This window comes from Xenopus laevis, chromosome 3L (genome assembly GCF_017654675.1).
Source record: "Xenopus laevis strain J_2021 chromosome 3L, Xenopus_laevis_v10.1, whole genome shotgun sequence".
Lineage (NCBI taxonomy): Eukaryota > Metazoa > Chordata > Amphibia > Anura > Pipidae > Xenopus > Xenopus laevis.
In genome coordinates, this window is record NC_054375.1 from 102,617,237 (window position 1) to 102,636,230 (window position 18,994).

The 18,994-nt window shown below is 37.3% G+C and overlaps 1 protein-coding gene across 1 annotated transcript in view; it reads left to right on the top strand.

Annotated features, from left to right (window-relative positions):
- The window catches only part of apba2.L (amyloid beta (A4) precursor protein-binding, family A, member 2 L homeolog), a gene marked incomplete at its 5' end in the record, with an annotated part of 109,485 nt that overhangs the window by 22,620 nt on the left and 67,871 nt on the right, over nt 1-18,994 (top strand). Inside the window, 3 exon segments of the mRNA NM_001093697.1 lie at nt 2,051-3,041; nt 10,808-10,888; nt 11,205-11,244. Of these exon segments, the coding sequence (NP_001087166.1) occupies nt 2,091-3,041; nt 10,808-10,888; nt 11,205-11,244 (1,072 nt within the window).

The window sequence follows — 18,994 nt, forward strand, 5'->3', positions numbered from 1 at the left end:
AGATTTTTGGTGTATAGATCAACTTCTTTTAATCTGTTGTCTCAATAGATATGACAGTCACAGCATTATTTATCTTAAAATCGTTCTGGTGTTAACTCACTTTCCTCTTCCTTTTTATGTAGGGAATAAAACTAATAAACATGAATGTCCAACCTTTCTAATGTGATTACATCTTATGCTTGGAGGGTGATTTATAACTATATAATCACTAGAAGTCAACTGAGTCCTTGAACAGCCTGGAGTAGCGTGCCGCCAGTTATACAGGCCTGCCCTGTAGCAACAAGATATAGCTGCCTAGTTAACCTGGTAGAAACAATTATACTTTGGAAGCTGGTGAAATTATTTCAGTTTCAGTACATCTCTGCTTTGGATAAACCTTCCAGCATTGCAATAAACCTGTTGTATGTTGCAAAAAATCTGCAGAGGCTATCTTTGCTAGTGTGGATGTACACTGATTTTTACTGCTGTTCTAGTAAAAGGCACTTTTATACTTGTATTTTCTTGCAATTGAAAGCGATGTCCTCATGTTTAGCATAAACATATTCCACTGTCACATTACATACAGGGGCACATTTACTAAGGGTCGAATATCGAGGGTTAATTAACCCTCGGTATTCGACCATCGAAGTAAAATCCTTCCACTTCGAATATCGAAGTCAAAGGATTTACCGCATTTAGTGCGATCGAAGGAAAAATAGTTTGATCAAACGATTAAATCCTTCGAATCAAACTATTTTAATCCATCGATCGAACGATTTTCCTTTGATCAAAAAAAGCTAGGAAAGCTTATGGGGAAGGTCCCCATAGGCTAACATTGATGCTCGGTAGGTTTTAGTTGGCGAAGTACTGTAGGTAGCCGAAGTTTTTCTTAAAGAGACAGTACTTCTACTATCGAATAGTCGAACGTTTTTTAGTTCGAATCGTTCGATTCGAAGTCGAAGGTCAAAGTAGCCAATTTGATGGTCGAGGTAGCCAAAAAATAACTTCGAAATTCTAAGTTTTTTTCATTCGAATCCTTCACTCGAGCTTAGTAAATGTGTCCCACAGTGTTCATGCAAGGTAATCATCTTTTGAATATAACTTTTCTAGTGAGTGAAATCTAATCTGAAACATGAACATAACTGCACAGTGTATACCTATCCAAGCACTCGTTTTTTATAATTAATGACATTTTTGTATACAATATATGTAGGACCTATAAGAAGGGGCACAGAGACAAGCTTGTGTACCACATCTAGAGTCCACTATTTTTTTATGGGGGTAGTCTGGAATAACTTAACTTTCTCTACGCATAATAAATATATTTCAGTATGATCGTTACTAATACAATATACTACATTTAACTCGTTTTCAGATTATTTGAATGTGTATATCTAAGAAGGTGTACCTGATGGTTCTTGCTGCTTGGAGAAATCAGCTGCTAACTCTTATTTATTTGAGGGGTGTCTTTGCAGCCACCAGAAGACTGCATAAGAGATAGAAATACATATTCTTTTAAAATTTCCTTTACTCTCAATAACCTTTCCTTTATTAACAAACACTGCTATACTGCTCCTCTCTGTCATTTAAACAATGCTCAGAAAATCAAATCTATAGTCAGAGTTCACTGCCCTTTTTATTAGAGCAGAGATCAAAGAAATTAATGAACCATTTATTACTTTGATCTCTGCATCCTGCTTATCAATAGTGTATAGTACATATTAAGTTAAATAAACAGAAAATTATATATGAGAGTTGTGCATGTGTATGTAGAATATTACTTCTCATAATTGACCTTTGAAAAAATATTTCAGCACGCATTGATAAGATATGTTCAAATGTAAACATGCATTTTTTTTTGCTTGTAGTCTGTTGCCTGTTATATGTATTTCTTAAAATTATTACCCTGTTTTACTGATTTTTTGAAAATCAAATGTCTGTTGAAGGTTAAAACAATCATCATAAATTGCTCAGTCTTAATGCATACAATTATCAGTTGTTTATCCTGATAAATATATTTATTTTAACATCAAAGTATAACTTCTAAGTTCTTTGTTCTTTTATTTTTCAGAATAATTGTCAAGAAATAATGGTCATGTAAGTTGATGAATATGGCAAATCGTAAATGTCAGAGCGCAACAGCCAGCATAATGGATCAAAGACCGAGGTCTTGTCCTCCTTCTCCTCATGCCCAGGACCCTGGAAGTGAAGAATCTGTTTATGAAGAAGTCATAGTCCCAGATTTTGTTAACTCACGGATTTCAAAGAGCAGGCACATTTCAAACACCCAAGAAGACCATGACTGTAATGACAACAGTGGTGATGGGGACTCTAGTTCTGATTATGTGAATAATACCTCTGATGAAGAATATGATGAAGGACTTCCTGATGAAGAGGAAGGGATCACCTATTATATACGTTATTGTCCTGAAGATGACAGTTATCTTGAAGGCATGGACTGCAATGGAGAGGAGTATATTCACCATGAAGAACGCCATATAGAAACAGATGAATGTGTGGAAGCAGTGGAAGATGAATGGACAGAATCCAAGACACAGCAGCAGCACTGTATTGATAGGGAAACAGAAGAAGAAAATCAAATGAATGCATTAGGGGAGGATAGTTCTTTGGGGGTGCACGACCAAGTTGAAGAAGCACACTTTCGTGAAAATGAGGAGGGATACCAGGACTACTACTCCCCAGAGGCCAATGGAAACTCACTTCCTCCATCTCCATTTCCTATAAGGAAAAGTGACAGAGATACAGAAGAAACAGAGGAGGACATTGATCAAATTGTGGCTGAAATTAAAATGAGTATGAGCATGAGCAGCATCAATAGCACAACAGACACAAGTCCAGAGCATAATGTCACAGAGAATGTTGCAAAAGATATTAAGGAAATATGCGAAAAAGTGGATTCTGGCCATTGTGCTAGCAGGCATGAAGGAAGGCCAAAGTCATTAAATATTCCCTCTGCCTCAAAACCTGCCACTGAACTGCAAAGGGGCTATAAGGCAAAAGCTAGGACTCCAGAAGAAAGACAGAAGTGGGCGCCAGAACAGGTTGGTTTCACATTCATTTTTAAATCATCAATATCAAGTATGTACATAAATACAATAAAATAACCTGGGAAAAAGATATACATATATAGATAGTCTAGTATTTCTTAAATTTGTTTGTAAATTACATTTTTTTTTTAAAAAAACCTTATCTTTAATTGCACAAGACCAGTTGAATGCAGTATTTCACAGGGCTATTACATTATTTGTTATCAGCACCAACAATGCAGAAGATATATTTTTGAGTGCTCCTCCTTTGGGACTATATATATCTATCTATATATCTATATCTATATATCTATATATATATATACTGTATATTATATATATATATATATAAGAAGAAACAGATAAGAGGTGCAGGAATTTTAAACGACATCCCCTAAGGGTGCCCAAAATATTTAATGGGAGTGTAGGGGTCAGCCTGAATGGCAGTTAGTTTAAGATTGGCAGTGTATGATTATTTGCTGTTATTGTAACTGAAAACCAGGGCAATAATATTTTATTCTGAATCTATAATCTTGATGTCAGCTAAGCGAGCAATGAACAAACTTTAAATCATGTTTGCTAGGAATGACCTGAACAATTGGATCAGATGGGACATGGCATGGATGCCTTTTCCTGTATAACTTTTTATATAAAGGAAGTATGAGCAACACACTAATAAAAAATGAAGTGATGCAACATTTATTTAACCCCAAAACATACAAAAAGGGCAACATTTTGGGCCACCTTGGCCCTTTATCAAGTCTACTCTTACAATTTCCAATAAAAAACACATTTAAAGTGTCCGGAAGAGGTATGGATAAACCCCACCCCTTCCTATAAGTGACTTCACAGTGAAAGTTGCATATCATAATGATACAGGAACAGCAAAATTAAAACATTTTAAAGAATACCTGTTGCACCCTTAAAGGGGTTGTTCACCTTCCAAACAGTATTTAGTTGATACATTTCCCAGTAACATCTCTGGATTACTAGCAACTATTGTATCAATTAGGACAAAAATAAGAAATGTATCAACAAATGTATACATTTCAGAATTGACGACCACCGCCAGAGCTGCTTTGGAAAGACATTAGAAGGTGAAAATGAAACTTTACACTTCAACATTAGAAAAATGGTCACACATAGAAAGTAGAAAGTAATTGGAAAAAGTCTTTATTTCTGGTGAACTATCTGAAAACAACTGAACTGAAAAAAGTGTTTGAAGGTGAACAACCCCTTTAAGACCCACTCTGCATACCGTACTCAGAACTTTTTTGAGACCCATGTTGATATGCTGGATATGAGTTGGCACTCATGTATTGTGAATCTACCCAAAAAGACTGGTGTATAATATCTGTTTAAACCCCTGGGCCAAATTTTATTCACCTTATGGTCCACGTATTGTCCAATTTTTTGACAATCAGGAATCTACTGCTTCCCCTTCTTGGCCCTTTCAGATCGATCTCCTGATTTGAGCTGGCTGATTAGAGTTTCTTTCTGGAAGTGGAAGTGTGTTGGGACAGGCAATAAATAGTCTCTTCAAGATATGCCATATGCCAATTAACATAGGTAGGAGCAACATTACTGCCCGTGGCAGTCCCATGCTGTTGAATATAAATAGAGTCACCAAAGAGGAAATAGTTCTGATGGAGCACAATCTAATAGACACAAGCAATTTTAGGTTGTTACAAAAAAACTCCAGTGAAATTGATGTGGATAGGCTGGTCATGGCAAAGCTCAAGAAAGTGTAGAGTATATTATGTAAATGTGTAATACATTTTTCAAAAGATTTGGTGTTTTGTACTAATGGTTGCAACAGACTGTCAAGAAAAATGGCAATACCACATCCATGAGGCTGAGACTTGTGCCAGCAAACCAGATTTTCTATCACGTTGGTATTTAATAAGATTTAGCAAAACTTGCCGATTTTCATACTCCTTTTCTCAAAATGCACAATTATATAAGATTTGTATGTTAGACGTCATCACGTAGTAAGCAGAAAATTATGCAGTGTTGTAACCATCAAATACGTTTAATTGCAGTACAGTTGTGTACACAGTTGTGTCTACAGAGTTAAAATATGCTTAAGATACTGATTTAAAGAACTAGGTTTCAATATGGCAAAGATAAGCTATGTTAACATCAATACATACCTAGGAACATGATGTCCAAAGAAACATACATTTATCATATCAGTCCTTGAGCAAATGCTTATTCTGTTTCTTTTCTCCGTTCTTAAGAGTAGCTTGTGTTGAGTGATGGATACCCTTTGGCAGCTTCCCAGCTTAGGTAGTCTATTGGGTGTAAGAAATCATTTTTTATTACCAGGTTCTTGTCAGTACAAAATGATCTTGGAGGACCAATGCATTAATGCATGTTACTGCTTTCTAAAAGTAAAAGAACTTTGGTTCTTTATATAAAAAGGAAAGTTGCAAAGATTTCATGATAAATAAAATATGGAAATATGCATGATTAGTTCTTAGCCGCCGACATCTGAAGATAATTTGCGGTGATACTTTGCTGCTGGAATGGTACAGTACATCCCAGTTACTGAGTGCAACTACACATATATAGTGCAAATGATCAATTTGAGATTGTTTTTAATTTTTTTATTATGGTATACTTATGTCTTAATCCTGTGTTGCTTGTGTTTTTGTTTTTTTTAGATTAGACTTTTTATGCAAAGAGAATATAAAGTATAAAAAGACGACTATGCACTGTTCCATACACAACAACATATCACAAATATTTTTTATACATAAGTAAGGTGGTGTGATATGGTAGTGCTACAGTGTGTGGAGCATAACAATTAGGTGAAGCATAACAGTGGCTGCTGAAAGCCCACAGTAGATCTGGAGGAATAGATCATCTTGCCTAAGGTTTGCAGGGTTGTAAAAAATATTTGTCTGTAGAGTCTCGGAAACATCAACTAAAATTCTGCTGTGTATCATTGTAGGCATGGATAAATTGATCTTGCAGTTATAGGTAGCTTCAGAGGTCCAGGCAGGCAGATTACACAACATTAAAGGAACAGTAACACCCCAAAATAAATATATAATAAAAATATCATCATAAACATGTCATATAGTGTTGCCCTGCACTGGTAAAACTGATCTGTTTGCTTCAGAAACACTACTACAGTTCATATAACAAGGTGCTGTGTAGCAATGGCGTGAATTGAAAAAAGGGCTATATGGCACAGGTTAAATAGTAGATAACAGATAACACCATTATGTTCTACAGAGCTTATCTGCTGTGTAACCTGAGCCTTTTCTACTTTGAATAGCCGCCCCCATGGCTACACAGCAGCTTATTTATATAAACAATAGTAGTGTTTCTGAAGCAAACACAGCAGTTTTACCAGTGCAGGGCAACATTGCATTGTATTTTTATTACTTTAAAACACTTTCGTTTTTTGATGTTACTGTTCCTTTAAGCTTATTTACTGGGCCTGTGTTGTATTGCCCCTTTAAAGCACAGTTCACGCACAGTATTCAATGATTCATTACAAAAGATATTCCTTATCGAATGTCATTTGTACACTACAAATGAAATTCTGGCACTATTCCAAGATGGAAACAACTTGATTTTGGAAATAATCTGTAAACTTTGATTTTGATAATTTCAGCAATAACCTTTTAAGTAGATAATTTCCCAGACCCCTCATTTAAAGCTAAAAGAGCATTTAATAAGAGCTGCTGATCCATGAATTGTTTTGTAATGGCTTGCATTGCAAGTTGTGCATCATTCCATTGGCCATTAGCCCAAAGCTTTGGAATGCTTTTGCCACCATGTTCAACAAGTGCAATCATTAGTGTTCCCACAGTCCTTTGCTCATGCCTGTGTTTAGAGACCACTTAACGTATGTAAATTAGGAACCCGAATACTTACTGCTGCTTTGCTAAAAAGCCTCTAGTCCGCCCCTGAGAGATGAATTAATCTGTTTAGCCTCTTGGGTTGCTTGCCAAGGAGCTTAAAAGCTCTGTCTTTGCAGCTTGTTCTTTTAGCAGCAGGAAGCAGACTTACATTACAAGTGGAAAAAGACCATAAAATTAAAAACATTACAAAGGCAAAGCAGCTTTTAAAGAAAAATATAGGTGCATAAAAAAAATCTAAAATAAGATTCCCCTAAATAAAAGTGCTTTCTCCTATAGATTTAATAAAATCTGTCTTTCCAAGTCCAGTGCAAAATATCATTTAGGTTATAGCCATCAGGGATGCACGGTGAAGAAATCATTGTCTCTAGGATTTTGTGCAAGAAAGCTTTGCCTCTATCGTTTAAGGAACGTGCTGTTACAATCATTGTTTTTATGCTCTACTGGGTCTTAAATTCATGTTGGCATTTTTCCCAGGAAGCAGATCGGGAAAATTGCAAACTTTAATCCACAACCCATACAGAAAAGGAGAAATGATAAATGATAATTACTAATTTTTCTTTAAAATGCAAATACACTGTCTGCAGCTTCCTAATGTTCTCATTTGCACACAGAGGATCCTTTCAGTTTTTTTAAAAAAAAGAAATACACTTTGAAGTAATTTATCACCCTGGCAGTTCTCTGGTTCTCATAAAGGTAATTCTGGTGAGACCGCAACCCTTTCACCCAGTTGAGTCATCACAACTGTTGTCCTTGCTGAAAAGGCAGCTGGCTGATCCCTCTCATTTGGGTGATCATGAACATAAGGTGATCTGCAAGTTTAAGCCACTAAGTTTTTTTTTTTTTATCGAAGTTCGATATATTGTTATAATTATCAATATACCTGTACACATAAGATCAGTCCTTTAAAAGTGAGACTGTAAAGTGTTTTTGAACTACACCTGTATTATATGTTTATATTTGGTAACACATGAGCAGTAGTAATATTATTATATGGACCTGGAGATAGTAATTTTATAAACAGTATGAACAGTTTTAAAGGGACAGTATACACCTATTCTTAACACAAGCTTAATAAATAAGACTTGTACTGAACATTCTTTTTGCCTATTGTATCAATTAAGAAATATGTCTGTCTTGTTATTTTTAGCACTAAACAAGACAGCTTTAGCTTTTCCTGTCACATTGTGATCCCACAGAACTGATAAAACTATCCAGCCCCTAATAATGAGCTGCTCGATGGCTGCTGATTAGAAAAGGGAGGGGTTTGTTTGTTTCAAGGTAGGTAGGGAGCTCTGAATAAATTGCCCTATTGTAAAGGAAAGGGAGTTAGTTAGGTTCAACAGCCCAACTTTATAACGGCAAAAAACATAGGTAAATGTCCATTTTTTAAAAAAAAAAAAATGAACACTATAGGCAGAATGTAATTTCAACACAAGTTCCTATTTATTGTGTTCACTTTTATCAAAGGTGTTTTTAGGTGTATATTGTCCCTTTAACTATTCTCATGTCTTATGAGGATTAACATTTCTGTTCGTTTCCTTCTAAGTGATATCAATAGATTTGTCTTTTGTGTTATCAGCTGCCTCTTGTACGTCATCAACTAAAACTTTTTCCATTTGCTGCAACAAAACTGTGCCCCCAACTCTAAACTGATCTAAACTACAGACACAATAACTAATACTACTAAGTTTAGATAAAAATATTGAAAGAAACTTTGGATCGGTAATATTAAATTAGGCCTCATTTATTGAAGTGGGTGTTGTACTCACCAAAACTAGCAGGAAAATGCAGCTCTTGCAGCATGTATTTAGACCTTGAACTTGACTTTGAGCTTTGTAGTAAGATGCATTATATGAAAATGAACTAGCAACCAAGAACAGAGAGACATCAAGAAGGATAATTTGTTAAAAAAAATGCTCTGATTGTATATTTAGTAAGGCAGATAACATGAAAGGTGAAAATGAGCTGTATCTGCTGGCCAAAATTTAAATGTCTGACTCAGAGTACTAGGACATTTTTCTTCACAAAGCCTCCATGTTCAGAAAATGCTTTTAATCGCTAAGGCCATTGAAAGATCATTTGCATGGATAAAAGAATTGCCAGCACGTCGCCTTCCCCTTTACAAGGACTTTTATTTGTGTGTCAGATTCAAAGGGAAACTTCAAACCAGTCTTCAGTCAGCTTTGTGGGTATGATAAAGATATCCCTGCAGGTGCCGCAGCTCACACAAATTATGTCTACAGTCTGATAAAGAAATTTCCACTGCATTGCTATATACATTTTTGAAACAATAATTATTCCCATGGCTGTCGACCAACTTTCTGCTTATTTAGGATAATTGTGTAATTAAAAAAGCTGGATTTTATAACTATAGTTCTTTCACTGACATCTGTTGGGCAGTGCTAATAAACAGGTCTACATTTTCACAGATGATTTGCAGTAAGTCACTTGATTGTGGAACAGATCAGGGTTTTCATGGGAAACGAGCAATTAAAGAGAACGTGTGCTTGGAATAACAATCATTGGTATGGCCCTTTTTACTCACATGAAGCATCAGTTATTGCTGGCATGCTGTTTTTGAAGTGGATTGTTCATGGATAAGACTTTATTGGTAGTGATGAGAGGAAAATGTCAGCACTCGTGGATTCGTGGCAAAACTCTAGTTTTTCCACAAAACCAATAGCCAAATGTCTATTGACCAAATGGAGATCATGTTTATGCCATAGCTTTGAGGAAATGTGACAGTTTTCTTCTTTTACAATAAGTGGCATTGGAGAAATGAGTGATATTCACATATTTGACTTTGTTTTAGTGCGTTTTGGTTTATTTTTTGATTACTTATATGCAAATCATATGTTAAATAATATCATGTTAATGATTATCAAAATGAGCTTCTAAGAAACCACTGGTTTCCTTTTAGAAGAGGTGCAAGACAGAGTAACCCTTCTCTACCTGCACTATTGACCGTGCTTACTTAAGATCATTAGTATTAAAGCACTTTCCCAATAAAAGTAAATTTTGGACAAAAATGCAGTGGAACAAATGTGTAATTTTAACTTATACCCTGCTCAAAATCTGGACAAACATCCCCATATAACCATTACTGGGTTTCCCTACTTCATTTAATCCTTGTACCATGTTACCCATTAATAGAATCAAGAAGCAGCTGAACGTATATTAAATACATCTGTTAATAACCAGTGCTTTAGGTCAATTGTCAGTGCACTGCTGTCAATGAGCTGTAAAACATTGTAAAATATAAACAATGTTGAAGTCTGTTTATGGATTTTGGGGGGCAGTAACAGGACTAAGAAAGGACACAATCTGATGGTGGAAAGGTTGTGCTCTAAATATTCTGCAACTTGGATTTACTTTGTATTATCCTGTATTACATGACTACAGCACAGAGAATTGTTGTAATTTGACATAGTTTTTAAAGATGGTAAAGATTTTTACAAAATGAAAATTTTGTGGAGAAATGCAAGAAATCTACCTGAAGAGGTTATGCCCACTTCCAGTCTTGTTATAAAATAGTTACTCCAAAAGCTGCAAAATGCTTTTCTGCTCTTCAACACTAGTGAATACAAAAACAAGCTAAGAATAGATGTATCATTGCAGTGTAAGATTTTCTATCTTGTAGGTAATGTATGTCTAAAGGGGAGGTACGGTGTTGTAGGAATTGTAGTTTACCACTTGAGTGGCACAAATTAATATTAATTACCACCGGTATAAAAGAATCTATAAAAAACAAACAAAGATTGAATAGAGGGTGATGACCTTCTTGGAATCAAGCTCATGTGATGATTCAGAATAATGGTAGTTCTTTTTTAATTGTTTAATAAAAACAACAATAGAGTCCTAATGGTTTTTATGCTAAATACTGTCTAACTAATCTGTCTTCAGGTGTGTAACAGTGTGGAGCAACCAAGGAAACAGCAACGTTCTGACCTCAATGGACCTGTTGACAATAACAATGTTCAGGAGGTAAGTGACACACATATTTGTATATTTCACATTCATATAAGCATAATGCTCTTTAAATTTTGTGACTGTTAAATAATGAGCTCTGAATCCTTTAGTAGTCAATAGTCTTGATTGATGATGCATTGCTTGAATCGGTAGGATTCTCCAGACATTTTAAAATTGTGATTGCCGAGGAATTGATACACAAACTTCACGGGATATTCATATGAATTTGAGGGTTTATTTAGATATTTAAGATGAATTCCCTGAAAGTGTGTTTGTACCTCATTTATTTAATTTATCATTCATTTTTCATTCATTTTCTTTTGATTTGCAGCAGACAAAGAAGGTGACTTCATTCCCAAGTTTTGTGGATGGTAAGGTTGTTTTTATTGAACTTAAATTAACTGTTTAATTAGTTAATTGATTCCTGCTTGAATATTGGCTCATTTACAAAATGTTATTGTAATTATTTTATGTATATGCAATATATGGTAACACATGAACACTTTTTAATTGCACAAAACAAGATGGCAATGATTGATGCATGTTTAATTGTGATTTGTACCTGACCCTAACCCGCCCCCTCCCAATCTGCAACTGGCCCGGCCTGGCAGGCTGCTGACCTCTATTTATAGATCCGCGCCCGCCCCGCAGTGACGTCACAAAAGGGGCAGGGCGGGCTCAAGTCTATAAATTTCTGAGCTGGAAGCCAGAAGTGCTAGCTTGACCTGGACCCACCTGACACCCGAAGATTTTGTGCAGGAGTCGGCCCGAACCCGCCCCAACTTGTGGGTCCCGCGGGTTTCCTGCCGGCCCGCACATCACTAATGTTTAACAATATCTCTATTTTATTTACCTAGTGTACAATAGGTTTTGTCTGAGTACAATTATTACCGCGGACATTATTACTTTAAATGGATTCTGTCATGATTTTTATGATATAGTCTTTATTTCTAAATGACACTGTTTACACTGCAAATAATTTATTCTACAATATAACATTTCATTCCTGAACCAGCAAGTGTATTTTTTTTTTTTAAGTTGTAATATTGGTGTGTAGGCAGCCATCACAGGTAATATTGTCTGGTCATGTGCTTTCAAAAAGAGCCAACACTTTAGGATGGAACTGCTTTCTGGCAGGCTGTTGTTTCTCCTACTTAATGTAACTGAATGTGTCGCAGTTTGACCTGGATTTTACTATTGAGTGATGTTCTTAGATCTACCAGGCAACTGTTATCTTGTGTTAGGGAGCTGCTGTCTGGTTACCTTCCCATTGTTCTGCTGATTGGCTGATGGGGGGGGGGAGAAGGGAGGGGGTGATATCACTCCAACTTGTAGTGCAGCAGTAAAGAGTGACTGAAGTTTATTAAAGCACAAGTCACATGACTGGGGGCATCTGGGAAACTGACAACATGTCTAGCCCCATGTCAGATTTCAAAATTGAATATATTAACTGATGCGTTTTGAAAAAACAAATTTCCCATGACAGTATCCATTCAAGCTAAAGCAATGCTATTGGTGACCTATATCTGATGAAGAAGATTGAAAGATTTGAATTTCCTCATCATGGGGCTGGTTTATGAACATCAGTATTAAACTCAACCAGTAACCCATAGAAAGTTATAAGACTTATGTGTTCATTTTCTAATTTATAGTACATTTATTTTCAGTTGACACTGAAAATTAGCTGTGTATGCAATTATGTCCTCAGGCCACATCTAACTTTTTTAAGTAAAAGTCCACTTCTTTGGTGACTTCAGTCAACCAGACGATTTATGTATTGTCTGCCTAAATTTGAGGGTCTGTGTTTGTTTGAAGTTGGCTATGTTGGCTTCATTTGAACCTAGGTCGTTTTTCCCAAGTTACTGATCTTATAATGTTATTCTAAATGTTTGGGACCGATTGTGCTTTAATAAACTAAAAGATGAGCTCTATGTATAAATAGCACTATTATATAAGATAAATATATATTCTTTATTATATATACTATATAATAATATTATATAACGTATCAATTACATTTTTTGTTTTACTGTTTTCTAAGAAACAGACACTGGGTCTTCATATCTATATGTTCCTAATAAGTTCATAATATTCACACATCAGAAGAATGTAATTGTGCATACACTTCATTGCAAATTGGGTGCAGTTGCGCTGAATATTTCAGTCTGACATTGCCATTGTGAGTGATATGTGCACCCTGCTATGTTGGCGCAGCTGCAATGCAGTGATTGACGCAGGGTTAACACCTAGACAAGTGATTTTAACTCATGGAGTTGAGTATCACAGAATATAGCTAGTATATTGACTGCACTATAATTCCATATATTGAATTTTATTGCAGCAGTCAGAAACTGGAGAGCAGCCATTTATATTATCCACTTTATGTGAACTATAATGTTTCTGGCATGGTTTTTTCTGTACCCTACTAAATTGTTTAGTTTATTTGATAGTTTTACTCTTTATTGTGCCAACACAATTTGCTATATTTCTATCAAAATAATTGGATATGTGCCACAAAGCGAGATTAGTAGCTGCTACTTGTATCAAACAACATAAGTTTTATTGTTTTCTCTGGGTGTAGAACAGGATACTTGCTTCTGAGGAAACAATGAAACAGATTTCTAGACTGCTACAAGTAGCAGCTAATGCCGTTTATCTGAAAACTCAAGGGGGAAAACCACTCAACATTTCATTAGTTTATATATCCATTTCCCACAACATATAAAATGTTACTTCATGAAGTCACTCTAGTTACAGTTTTTTGATACTTACATTGCAACACAAATAAGATCAGTTGGTGTTTATTGTGTTGGTTTTGGCTTACTTTCCTTGCTATTGTTCACTCTCTTGGTTCCCCTGCAGTTTCTCCTTCAAACCAACAAGGTATCAAAGCATTGTAAAACTCTCTTCACTTTGTATTCAGTAGAGTATATTTGCATTTTAAAGCCATTCGGAAAAAAAAAATTATTTATGCACTGGTAATAATAACTTGCATATTATAAAAGGGCATAGGAAATGTAAAAGCTTAATTCATATGTCTTGTATTAAATTAGAGATGCTATTTTTACTTCTCTGATGGTTGTATCTGTTTTATTTATTTTTTAGCCCAGGGTTAATATTGAAATCAAGCTACAGGTTCTTGTAGAATCAAAGAAACACCTTTAAAAAAATCTTGTGTAAATGTACGGCTCACATTTACAACTGCAAGCACAGTGGGCAACTTTTCCTGCAAAGCATTGAGTGCAAAACTACTTTCATTAAAGGGAAAATAAATTCTAAAATAGAATAATGCTTGAAATGCCTTATTTTGTTTGTACTAAACATAAACACGTACTTACTGCACCAGAAGACCAAGACCATGCACATGCTCAGTGTGGTCTGGGCTGCTGCATAGGGATCATCATAAATTATTAAAACAGCACAAGTAAAAAAAATATCTGCTAGAAGGCGATACAGCAAGACTGATTAATATTCAGAATATGCAGACCGGACTGGGCCTGTGTTGTCATGTAATCTAATGTGGATTTTATAGTTTTTGTGTTGTTTAATACAAACTTTCTCCAATTCTACAGAATCAGTTGCTGCAGCAAAATAATTCTCCAAATAGAATCCCAGTTTTTCTGTTTAAATCTGGCTCCATGATCTTTGTCCCTGCAGCTGGAGTTGGAAACAGAGGATGTAAAGGCAAAAATAAAATCCAATTTTTACTTTATTAAATGAAAAGGAAACCTATCCCTAATAATAAATCTGTACAATTTATATAAGAAACCTGACTGTATTCAGTGAAAATCACCCTTCATGAACTTGCTCTAACTGCTGCGGATATGAATCTCTACACGGTTGCCGGCTGCTCTACAGGGAAACAAACAAAGCTGCTCAAGTTCTGGGAAGTGAGGTGGTGGGCTCCCCCTGCTGTTTGAAAGTATGATTCTTTCCCTGTAGAGCAGTTAGGGACCATCTTTCCATTGTTGCCTATCCACAGCAGACAGAGCAAATAAAAAAAAAAGGGGGAATTTCACTGCATACAGTCAGGTATAAAAACCGGTACACATTTTTTCATTAAAGTGTATTGGAGAAAGGTTTCTTTATCATTAAAGAAACCAGGGATTAGTCCACTTGCCATTTTGGAGCCAGGAAGCACTTTTTTCTCCTCTGAGGCAAATTGGAGAGGCTTTATATGGGGTTTTTTTTGCCTTCCTCTGGATCAACTAGCAGTTAGGCAGATTCATAGAAGAGTTAAAAGGTGGACTTCTACCAAGACTTATATGCCTCCAAAGTCAATTACACAGCAGATCAATTAATGGCCTATCTTGATGCTATACCTTTCCCCCAGCTGACACCCCACTCGGTCACCTCACCTACCCTAGTGGAGGTGCAGGACGCAATTGCCTCCCTTCACCCCAACAAGACACCTGGCACAGATGGCCTCCCCTCAGACTGGTATAAAACTTCCAGAGAACTCCTCTCCCCCTTGCTACATAAAACCCTAACGGATGCCACAGAGGAGAACCAGTTCCCCCCTTGTTTTACGAGGCACTGATAGTGGTGATTCCAAAAGAAGGGAAGGATTCCCTTAATTGCGGTTCCTACAGGCCTATCTCCCTTCTCAATACGGATGCCAAGGTGTTTGCAAAAGTACTGGCCACTAGGCTTAAACAGGTGATAGAAGACATTATAGAAAGAGACCAAACTGGATTCATGCCAAGTAGATCTACCAATCTCAATATTCGCAGGCTATTCACAAACATACATGCAATCCATAGTAATCAAGGATCACATATCATAGTGTCCCTAGATGCGGCTAAGGCCTTTGATTCTGTGGAATGGGTAAACCTTTGGGGAATATTGAAGAAATTTGGTCTGGGGGACCAATTTATCCAATGGGTAAAGCTACTGTATAAGCAACCAACAGCAAGAGTAAGATCTAATGGCTACTTGTCATCAACTTTCAACCTATACAGAGGCACCCGACAAGGGTGCCCCCTATAACCACTTCTCTTTGCTATAGCGATAGAGCCCCTGGCAATCCTGATTAGTCAGGCCAAGAATATCACAGGGCTCTTCCTGGGGAGATTGGAGGAACGCATATCCCTATATGCCGATGACATACTATTATACCTGGACAACCCGGGTGACTCCCTACAGGCGGTCCTGAGAATATGGACCGGTTTGGTCAATTCTCAGGCCTAAGGATCAACTGGGGGGGAATCCAGCATTTTGCCCATTGACAAGGACACTGACCCTAATTTATTCCCCCCCACCCCTCTAATCTGGGTGGACTCATTCAAATATCGGGGTATCACTTTACATAGAAGCCTTGATGCCTTCATACCCTCAAACCTAGAGCCAATTCTGCTCAACATGAAAGAGAAACTGAAGGTGTGGACAAACCTCCCCATATCAATTTGGGGTAGGATCAATCTCCTAAAAATGGTATTCCTTCCTAAGTTCCTCTATATCTTCCATAATTCTCCTGTTCTCATCCCCCATACATTCTGCACATCTATAGACACCACGCAAACAGCCTTTCTCTGGGCAAACAACCCCCCCAGGTTTGCTAGAGCCAAACTATGAGCTTCGGTCAGGGAGGGGGGACTAGGTCTCCCACACTGGTATTTTTACTCCATGGCTGCTCAGATCTACTATATACACTGGTGGCTTAACCAAGACCCAAACAATCCAAACTTCCCCCTCCAGGCCACTCCATAGAGTCGCATGGATGACAGTACTCAAAATCTTCAAGTTAAAGTCTCCCTTCTCTCACCAAACCTATCACTATGGGTAAACTCCTTTCTCCCGCACTTGCAGAACTTAGCGGAATACAAAATCTGCCCGCACTGGGGCATACGAACACTGGGGAATTTGCTCAAGGATGGGAAAATTCTCCACAGGAACAAGATAAAACATACTCAAACTCACCAGGTCCTCCCCTGGTTCTCCTACTTTCAACTGAGACAAGCTCTGCAAACACAACTGCAGGGAAACAATATTCCCCTTACAATTTCAAAAATAGAATCAACCCTAAGGGCTGCCTCAACTAAGAAACTAGTCACCATGCTATACACATGTCACCAATCTACTATCAAATCCCCATTCAATACAGCAGGGGCCACCTGGACTAGGGACATCCCAGATCTGGAGGAGGATGATTGGGAACAGGCAATGGATAGGGCCTATGATTACCTGGTCTCTACCAAAGACAAGTTAATCAAATTCAAAATTCTACATAGACTCCATCTCACCCCAACCCTGCTGTTCCGCATAAACAGACGCAAATTACCCCAATGCCCCAAGTGCAGCACGGCAGAAGCCAATTTTTTGCATCTCATTTGGTCAAGCCCTATAATTCAAGCATTCTGGTCACAAGTCCTAACTTATATTCAGGGGAAAACAACACTCTGTCCAAAAGGATGTGAGGATCTCCAAAAATAAAGAGACAAATATAAAAAGTAGAAAAATTTATTAGGACATAAGAACCTAACAACACTCCCCAAACTACTGACTCACAAGGTATGTCTTTTAGGTGTAGTAGATGAGGTCACACCAAGGGCTGCAAGAGAACTTTATATCGCACTCTACTGTTCTATGCAAGGAAATGTGTTCTCCTGAATTGGATGTCCCCCCAGCCCCCGACACTCCAAGGGTGGCTTAACCTAATAAAGATAACGCTCCCGCTGGTACAACTTACCTATGCAGCAAGAGGATGCCCCCAAAAATATGAAGTGGTGTGGCAGGGCTGGTTAGATGCCACAGAGCAATTATTACCTCAAGACATGCTAAACCAATAATACCCAAATAAAGTTAAGGAGTTTTTTTTCAGCAGGGGGAACTAAGTAAGGGCCTGAGAGTCGGACCAAAAAGATTTCACTATATGGGAAACCAAATAGATACACATGACACTGAAACTGAAATGACTAAGGTAGTAACCATGAAAATCGTATCGTAATGTTTATTGTTGTATTGTTTAAAATGCAAAATAAAAACCTTTAAAAAAAAAAAAAAAAAAAAAGGTGAACTTGATGGACATGTTTTTTTTCAACCTAACTTACTATGTCACTATGTAAGAAAGTAAAAATGAGATTTTATTTTTTTGCCCTTACATTCCCTTTAAAGGTACTTGCTTCAAAATGTGCTCTTCGCACTGCTCAGTCCTTCCTGCTGCTGCACCTATTGACTTAGCAGAACCCTGGATCTCCTATCACCTCCTGTCTAGGAGCTCCAGCGTTTCCACATCACTTGCACGGCAAACACTGGAAATGATGCCAGACAGACTTCTATTATAGTCAGTGAAAATGCGTCCAATTTGCAATGAGGTGAAAAAGCAATTGCATTCATTTTGGCAAATTGCAATAATTGCTGAGTAATAGTGTCAGATAGTGATGGGCGAATTTATTCGCCAGGCGCGAATTCGCGGCGAATTTGAGCGATTCGCGTCAGGCGAATAAATTCGCGAAACGCCCGCGAAAATTCGCGGAAAAAATTCGCCGGCGTCAAAAAATTTTTACGAAAAAACGGACGCCGGCATCAAAAACGGGCGCCGGCGTCAAATACGGGCGCCGGCGTCAAAAACGAGACGCCGGCGCCGTTTCGCGAATTTTTCGCCGTTTTGCGAATTTCGCGCGAAATTCGCGAATTTTTCGGCGAAGCGAAACGGCGCAAATTCGCCCATCACTAGTGTCAGAGTCAACACCCATTTGCACTCATAATTATGCTGGAATTCTGGTAAAATGCTGCATTGTGGGACAAATGGTGATTGCACTCAAAATTGCACTTTGCTCACTTCACTTGCAGTCATAAATGAGCCTTGTAGTGTTAGACAGACAAGCATGTTGTACCAGGATAAACCAATTCTTTGCACTATATAACACAGGCTTCACTACAGAAATAAATAATCATAACTATATACTTTATTTTAGTTTCTCTACCATCCAATTTCAGTTTTAGGCATGCCACAATCTCAGTGCTTATTACTTTAAATAAGTTTGTGGCATTCAGGGAATAGTAGCATGCCATTACTGAACCAAGATGCTCAATACTAACTTCTGCACCACACAGGCATAAGTACAATAATATATTGCAGCAGCTAAAAAACCCAATACAACGGCATAATCATAGCAATGT